The sequence below is a fragment of the Argentina silus genome (assembly GCF_951799395.1).
Source record: "Argentina silus genome assembly, chromosome: 2".
Taxonomy (NCBI): domain Eukaryota; kingdom Metazoa; phylum Chordata; class Actinopteri; order Argentiniformes; family Argentinidae; genus Argentina; species Argentina silus.
The window spans coordinates 2,900,984-2,909,913 of NC_139656.1; the positions used below are offsets into that span (position 1 = coordinate 2,900,984).

The 8,930-nt window shown below is 45.9% G+C and overlaps 1 protein-coding gene across 1 annotated transcript; it reads right to left on the reverse strand.

The window, feature by feature from the left end:
* Window positions 1–276: 276 nt before the first annotated feature.
* On the reverse strand, window positions 277–1,230 carry LOC310821805 (olfactory receptor 52D1-like; the record flags this gene model as incomplete). The annotated part of the gene is made up of 1 exon (XM_083694033.1): window positions 277–1,230. The coding sequence occupies exon 1, from the start codon at window positions 1,213–1,215 to the stop codon at window positions 277–279; it is 939 nt and encodes a 312-aa protein (XP_083550159.1). The 5' UTR covers window positions 1,216–1,230.
* Window positions 1,231–8,930: the final 7,700 nt, after the last annotated feature.

Sequence of the window (8,930 nt, forward strand, 5' to 3'; positions counted from 1 at the left end):
TGGGGAGGGGGTACTGTCATGGGTTTGATAAGGTGGTGGGGGTGGATGGTAAAAATGGTGTAAGAGGCTCAAAGGGTGATGTGCCTCTCATTCACCTTTAGGCCTCAGCAAAGTGGGGCACACAATTTCAATTTCAATATAATGGAAAAAAAACGTATTCAAAAAGCTTCTGTTTTTTATTTTGTAGAGAAAACATTGGGAACAAATGCCTTTTTTGGATTGAATTGTAATTCCAATCCACAATGTCTATAGTATATGATAAAACAGACATACAAATCATGGAGACACTTTCTTGGACTGGAACATGTGCATCATAAGTTTGCGTATCTCTTTGGACTGCAGCCCGTAGATGATGGGGTTCATGCTGCCAGGGACGATGTGAAAGAGCAGTGCGGACAGTTTCCTGTAATCTGAGTACTGAGGGAAGCGATGCAGGATGATGATGATAAAACCACACACCAGCATGATCAGGTACACAAGCAGGTGTGTGCTGCAGGTCTTCATGGCCTTACTGTTAAGGGCCTTGTTCTTATTGGTCAGGCAGACGGCCACGATCTTCAAGTAGGTGAGCGTGATGCTGCCAATGGAAGAGACGAACAGGACAACCGTAAAGGTGAGGCCATACACGTTGTTGATGTACACGCTCTCACAGGAGAGCTTGAACAATGAGGCATTGTCACAGAAAGGGTTAGTGATCAGAGTCCTGCAGCGGCTCAGTCGCAGGGTCAGACCCAGCAGAATGCCCACTAGGACCAAGGCCACCGCCCAAGCAGACACAGAAAGCTTCATCACCATACTGTTGTTCATGATGGTGGTGTAGCGCAGGGGGTTGCAGATGGCCACGTACCTGTCAAAGGCCATGATCATCAGTATCGTGTGTGAGGTGGTGCCGAACATGTGTGTGCAGAAAGCCTGGACCACACACTCGGTGTAGCTGATGTAGCGCTCAGACGCCGGGACCAGGAGGTCGCCCAGCAGCCTGGGGATCATAATAGAGTTACCGATGACATCGTTTAAGGGCAGGTTGCAGAAGAGGATATACATGGGCTGGTGCAGGCTTCTCTCCATGGATATGAGAACCACCATACCCACGTTAGTGACCATGATGAAGAGGTAGGAGAGGAAGAAGAAGAGGAAGACGGGGTACATGGACTGCTGGGTGACCTTTAACCCCTCCAGCTGGAGCATGTTGTTGTCATAGGTCAGGTTCTCCATCAGCTGCCTGAGAGAGAAAAGGGGATGGAGGGAAAATAGATAGAAGAGGAAAGACATAAAAGAAAGGGAAGAGATAAGAGAGGAAATATATCACAGCTGCAATATAATAAAGGAACACTTCACAATTTTGGATCTCAAAATTGTTTCCAGATCACCTTACGAACGTGTAGGCATGTGAAAACAGCTTCCAAATGTGTTCTGAAATTAGCTACTGCCTCAAATTAGCTACTGCCTGGTTTCTTTACATCTATAAGCACCGTCCTAGTGTATACATCTATCACTTGTGTTTACAGACGTGCATCTTAGCTTGGACATGCTTCTGTGACTGGCTTGGAGCCGCAAATCACGGATTTGGACACATTACTTTTTGGTTGTTAAAAGGCTATTTTCTCACTTATTTGCACACTGGCAAAGACTTAAGAGATAACTTGTTGTTGAGTCGTGGCGACCATTGGTGAAATGTTCCTTTAAATAATGTGGGATTGTTACCTTGTCATGTTTGGTAAGATAATGACAAGTTGGCGATAGTGGGAACAGACTCCCTCAAATCACCCTTTGATTTCTAGGCAAAATCTTGTTGTAAAGGGAGAGTTCACCTAAAATACAAATTCATGTGATCTCACACATAAAAACTATCTTGGTGAATCAATCAATCAATCAATTAATGAATCACTAACAACAGTTTTTTTCCCTTTTTCTAGCACTGCTTGTGGCACTTATTCTTATAACAAAGTCTTACTTGCGATGTATGATGTACAGCTGTTTCACTTACAGTACTTTAGGCAAATGGACTTGTTGAAGTCGCTCTGGATAAGAGCATCTGCAAAATGGCTAAAATGTGAATCTAAATTACAGCCAATGTACAGCATGTGTGAGAATATGCTCATTTGTATTTTGGGTGAAATATCCCCATAACTATGAACATAAAACAGACAATGCCTTAGCAATTCCTGAGACTCAATCAAAATGAAAAGAAGGAGAGCTGGATTAATTGTTTTAGAACTCTGCTTTCTCTGCAATTAACCTAACCCTTACAAGGGTTAAACAATAACATTCCAATCTGATTGCATGTATCTATGTAGCGTATAACAACTACGTTCATTGCAATCTTTCTGAAAAAAAGGTTTATGAAAGTATTAAAAACAGACAATTTAAAAAGCACAAATAAAAACTTCTTCTTTAGTAATGTTAGCCTTTAGTCACAAGTGTGAAACACAACTCATGTCTGAAACTGTCAGGCTTAAAATAATCACCTTGTTGGCCGCTGGTCCTTCAAGTCAATCCTCACACTGTAGATGTACTGTACAGTACCGGGAGTCAGTATCTCCTGGAGTCAATGCCTACAGTCATGGGACAGGGACAAAGAATATTCTGTCTCTCTCCACCGTTTTATAGACAATAAGTAGGAGTCGTTTTCTTAACTTCCTCTTGATGTAACCCTAACCCTATGAGGCATCAACAAAGGGGTCATAGCAATTATCAAATGGTTCCCCACAGAATTCTTATGACATACAATGAATGTTGTTTGTCTTACTGTGTCGCAAAAAAGTGTTGATATTTGTTGTCACATTACATGGTATATGGAGTTGAGGGGTTTGTGTTATTACAGAAATTAAAAATGATTACAGTGCATTTGCCCCTGATTTCCTTCAGGGGAATATTTTAAGTAGGAGAATAAACAATTAGTAACACTATGAGCCATCTAATTCTGATGATTATGTAGCACCCCTTTGCTGGTCTAGGCAATTAATAGGGGTGGCTAACCTGAATTCTTTAAATAAAATGTTATCTCTAACTTTGATTGTATGTTTACTTTGTCTGTTATATATTAACACAGTCCCACCAATTACATGTCTTTTGTTATTTTATTAAAATCAGTCCTCTTTCACTGATATTAAATCCCCAAAATAGATTCCATGAAATGAAATACAATAACATTTAACGTGCACATACAAATATCAAAATGTAAATGGTAAACACTGTAAACCTCAATTAAAAGAAATAAAACCTATTCTAAAGCCGGCAATGATAACTACGACAACAATACCAAAGTCCAGTGCGTTGCAGGCCTGGCGCGTGTAGCTTGAGTGCGTTGTAGCTCACCTAAAATGGCGGCTCCTTCACTCTCACGAGCTAGACGACAAACACCAAACTCCCAGTTCCTTAAGCAGGCAGCCTCGCGAAGCTCCTCTCTTGGCAACCGGTGTAGTTTTCTCAAACGGCAGGAATCTTTTGTGCTACTGTCTCTCCCGGTTGCTATCGACGTTTTGAACTCCTGTGTTGGACGAACACACAGCCCATAAGCCTCCGAAGAAAAACTAGCTATCTCACTGTTGAGCTAGGCTAGGCTAATCCAGGTGGTTGACCGTCGGAACGGTTACTCCTCTGCAGAGAAAGTGTTCCTAAACAGGTCATACGCCGAACATAGTAACTTGTAGAGTTCACGGGTTGTGTACTCGTATTACCTTGTTCTAAACACAGAAATAAGTGGGCTACCTATTTCCGCACTATTAAATTTCACAGCCAGCAGTACATTCCCTCCGTTCTCTTTCTTCTCCTTCTCCCCACTAACGTCTCCTTCTCCTCCACCTGACACCTGACCTCCAACTCACTTTTTCATTGGCTCATGAAAATAAACAAAATGCACAAACTTTATATTTGAATATTTTCTCACAGAAATCAAAAGTAAATTCCTTTACAATATTGCCAGCATTGTGAACATAGTATAGAAGAAAATAGAATATATTTTACATCATGTAAATAATTCAACACATGAACTTAACCCATGAAACTCTATTCAATATCAAACATAGTAATAGTTTTACCCTTTTTAGTCCTATGTATTTTATTAATGAACTATTAATTCCTATTTATTAATCAATGAACTTTTAATAGTTAGGCCTAATTTTCCATAGGGCTACATCCTCCCCCTTCTAACTGTCTGCATGTCCTCATGAGACAACCTATGACATACAGGGTTTAGGAAATATTCTAGCGTGACTTAACATCCTAGCTTAATAATTATGCCCCTGTGGACAATAGTAATAGGCTGATCTCTCGCCTTTCCTGGTTCATCATAAGTCAGACGAATTACAGGCTTGACATGTCTCTTAGAACTAGTTCTTGGCCTAAGATCTCTGCTTGTCTTTGTCATAGACATAGGCTTAGTTTTGGGAGTACTAACAGGCGTTTTATAGTCTTCCTGGTCTGGCTCAGAGTCAGAGTGGTCAGAGTCAGTGGAGTGGGCATTGGCAACTTTGTCTTCTGACTGACACTCCTCTGCTTTGTCTTCAGGAGCATTGCTTTGAGTTTCCTCTTCCTCAGAGACTTCATCCAATTCTGCCTGGACTTCCTCTTCTTCAGTCGAGACTCCTTCCTCCTCTTCACTTGGTTCATGGGTGCATCCCTCGTGTTCACTTTGGGAATCAGCAGCAGCAGGCTCCTCATAGTTCCTCCTAGGTATGAGCTTTTGCAGGTATTCTCCATAGGATCTTCGAGTTCCTCCACACTCCATGTCCGAAGATGAGTCAGTATCCTCCTGTTCCACTTCAGGTGCTCTGTCTGCCTTTCTTTGGTGTCTGTTTTGTCTCTGTAGATGTGTATTTGGTCTCACCCTCATTCTCATGGACTGACTGATGGGCAAGAGGTGATCTCGATGTAATGTTCTCACTCCTCCACTTCCATCTTCAGGCTTCACCCGGTAGACTGGTAAGTTGGGTAGTTTACCGACTATGACATATGGCACAGAGCTCCAGCGGCTTTCGAGCTTGTGTTTGCCTTTCAGCCCCAGATTTCTCAGAAGTACTCTGTCACCAATGTCAACAGTCTGGAAACGTACTTTCTGGTCATATGCCCTTTTGTTTCTTTGATGTGACGTATCTGCTGACTTGCTGGTGAGTTCGTAGGCTTTTTGCAGATCTCCCTTCAGCTTCTCCACATACCGGGAATGGTGTTTGTCGCCAGAGCCGTCAGGTGAAGTGCCAAAGCAAAGGTCTACTGGCACCTCAGCTTCTCTGCCGAACATCAGTAGATACGGTGAGTATCCAGTGGAGTCACATTTTGTACTGTTATATGCATGGACGACGTATGGAACATGCTGACTCCATGAACGTTTCTTCTCATGCCCCAACGTGGCAAGCATCGACAGTAAAGTGCGATTGAATCTTTCGGGTTGAGGGTCCCCTTGTGGATGATAGGGTGTGGTACGGGATTTACGAACCCCCAGGATCATCAGGAGCTCTCGAATCAACCGACGTTCAAAGTCTCTTCCTTGGTCTGAATGTATTCTGCTTGGCAGACCATAATGCACAAAGTACTTTTCCACCAGGACCTTGGCCACGGTGAGTGCTTTTTGATTCCTGGTAGGGAACGCCTGTGCGTAACGTGTGAAATGGTCTGTCACAACTAATACATTGCTTATTCCCTTTGAGTCAGGTTCCAAGGAAAGGAAATCGATACATACAAGGTCCATGGGACCACTGCTTACAATCTGGTGCAGGGGTGCAGCCTTCTTGCAAGGGGTTTTACGCATGATACATTCTCCACAGTCCTTGACATATTGTTCAGCGTCCAGCGCCATCTTGGGCCAATAAAATCTACTGCGCAGAAGATCAGTTGGACGCTCTACTCCTAAATGACCCATATCATCGTGTAAGGACCGCAGAACAGCCTCTCGGAAATCAACCGGCAGCACGAGCTGGGTTACCTGTCCTCCAGAGGGTTTCTGACTCTTCCTGTGCAGTAGTCCATCTTTAAGCACCAGACGGTCTCGCTCTCTCTTGAATAGACTCAGTTCTGAGTTCTTCTCTTTGTCATTCGGCCAGTTGCCTTGCTGCATGGCTTCCATCACTTTCTGGATGATGTCATCCTTCTGCTGGGCTTCTTTAATGTCAGCTTTGGACATCTGCCTCAAGGAAAACAAGTTGAGGTGAGTTGGAAAAGCAAATACCTCAGGGACACACTCAGGGGACGCTCCAAGTTGATCAATGTATCGCGGATGTGTTCCTGATGACTCTGTAGCGCAAACCCTCCGACAGATGGATTTCACTCCACTCTGAGGTATCTCCTCCCACTCTCCTTTCTCCACCTCATCCGCCATGTTTCGGGACAGCAAGTCGGCATCAATGTTGGTCTTGCCGGGCCGGTATTTGATGTCAAACTCATATGTTGCTAAGGCAGCCAGCCAGCGATGTCCTGTTGCGTTAAGTTTGGCTGTTGTTAGCACATAGGTAAGTGGGTTATTGTCCGTCCAGACAGTACATTTTGCTCCATATAGGTAATCGTGGAGTTTATCCACAATTGCCCACTTAAGAGCTAGAAATTCCAGCTGATGGACTGGATAACGTTGTTCAGTGGCACTCACTCTTCGGCTAGCAAAAGCCACTGGCCTGAGTCCTTCTGGTTGTTCCTGATACAACACAGCACCAAGCCCTTTCAAGCTGGCGTCTGTGTGGAAGATGTACGGCTTGTTGGCGTCCGCAAACGCAAGGACTGGCGCGTTAGTGAGGCACTGAATTATGCGGTGGAAAGCATCAGTGCAAGCCTGGTTCCACCTGTATCCAAATGGCTCTGATTCTTTCAGATAAGTCTTTGTCTGGTCTTTGACATGCCGCTTGCCTTTGTGAGTGGGTGCATACCCTTTGGTGAGCTCTGTGAGGGGTCGGACAATCGCAGAGTAGTTGGCCACGAACCGCCGATAATACCCGCAGAATCCGAGGAAGGACCTCAACGACTTCAGGTCTGTAGGCTGAGGCCAGTTGGTGACGGCCTTGACTTTCTCGGGATCGGTGGCGATGCCGTCTGCGGATATAATGTGCCCCACATATTTCACCTTTGGTTGGCAAAACTGGCACTTGTCTAGAGACAGCTTCAGTCCCACCTCTTCGAGTCGATCCAGCACTTTGAGAAGCCTCTCCTCGTGCTCCTCCAAGGATTTTCCAAAGACGATCAGATCATCCAAGTAAACTAATACCTGGAGCAGGTTCATATCGCCTACGGCTCTTTCCATCAATCGCTGGAATGTTGCAGGCGCTCCAGTGATTCCCTGCGGCATTCTTTCGAATTGATAAAACCCAAGCAGGCAGATGAAGGCCGTTTTTTCCTTATCAGTTTCCGTCATGGCGATCTGGTAATAACCAGACCTCAGGTCTAATACAGAAAACCACCTACTCCCTGTCAGGCAGTCGAGCGCATCGTCAATGCGGGGAGTAGTGTATTGGTCAGGCACTGTTTGACTGTTCAGTGTTCTGTAGTCTATGCACATTCGGACACTGCCGTTCTTCTTTCTTGCTACAACTATCGGCGAGGCGTATGGGCTACGTGACTCCATGATAATGCCAGCTTTCAGAAGATCTTGCAAGTGTTTGTACACATCTTCAATGTCTGCAGGAGCTAATCTCCGCAACTGTTCTCTAAAGGGTCTTGTGTCTGACAGGCGGATATGATGCTCTACCCCTTTTGCAAGCCCCACATCCCATTCGTGTAGAGAAAACACACTGGCCCTCTTCGACAGCTTTTTTCTGGAGTCTTGATTTCCACTGCTCTGGGATAGCTACAGGACTATCGCCCTGTAGCACTGACCCCCATCATCATGAAGTGCTTTGAACGGCTAGTCATGTCTCACATTAAGTCCATCCTCCCCCCCACCCTGGACCCCTTTCAGTTTGCATACCGAGCAAAACGTTCCACAGAGGACGCAATCTGCTCTGCTCTCCACCCAGCCCTCACCCACCTGGAAAAAGCAGACTCATATGTGAGAATGCTTTTCATAGACTTTAGCTCAGCATTTAACACCATAATCCCGCAACAACTGATCTGTAAACTGGACCAGCTGGGGCTCAACACCTCCCTCTGCAACTGGCTGCTGGACTTCCTCAGCGAGAGACCACAAGCAGTACGAGTCGGCAACAACACCTCGAGCAGCATCACACTCAGCACAGGGGCCCCCCAAGGCTGTGTGCTCAGTCCCCTGCTCTTCACCCTGCTGACTCACGACTGCACATCAACCCACAGCACCAATCACATGGTGAAGTTTGCGGACGACACAACTCTGGTGGGTCTCATCTCCAAGAACGACGAGACCCACTATAGAAAGGAGGTCAACCTTCTGACCACGTGGTGCAGAGACAACAACCTCCTGCTGAATGTCAGCAAAACGAAGGAGATTGTGGTCGACTTCCGGAGAGGGCACACCGAACACCCACCACTGACCATCGATGGTGCTGCTGTGGAGAGAGTGAGCAGCACCAAATTCCTGGGGGTGCACATCAGTGAGGACCTCTCCTGGACCACCAACACCGCATCACTGGCGAAGACAGCCCAGCGGCGCCTCTACTTCCTCCGCAAGCTGAAGCGAGCGAAAGCTCCCACACCTATCCTGACAACATTCTACCAAGGCACCATTGAAAGCATCCTGTCCAGCTGCATCACTGTGTGGGGCGGTAGCTGCACCGAACACAGTAGGAAAGCACTGCAACGCATTGTGAACACAGCTGCTAAGATCATTGGTGCCCCACTCCCTTCCCTGCAAGAGACTTACTCCACCCGCCTCACCCGCAAAGCTACCTCGATTGTGAGCGACGCAAGCCACCCCGCACACAGTCTGTTCAGCCTCCTGCCTTCTGGAAGAAGGTATAGGAGCCTCCGTGCCCACACCACCAGACTCACGAAAAGCTTCATACCCCAAGCTGTCAGGAAGCTAAATTCTCTCCCCTCAC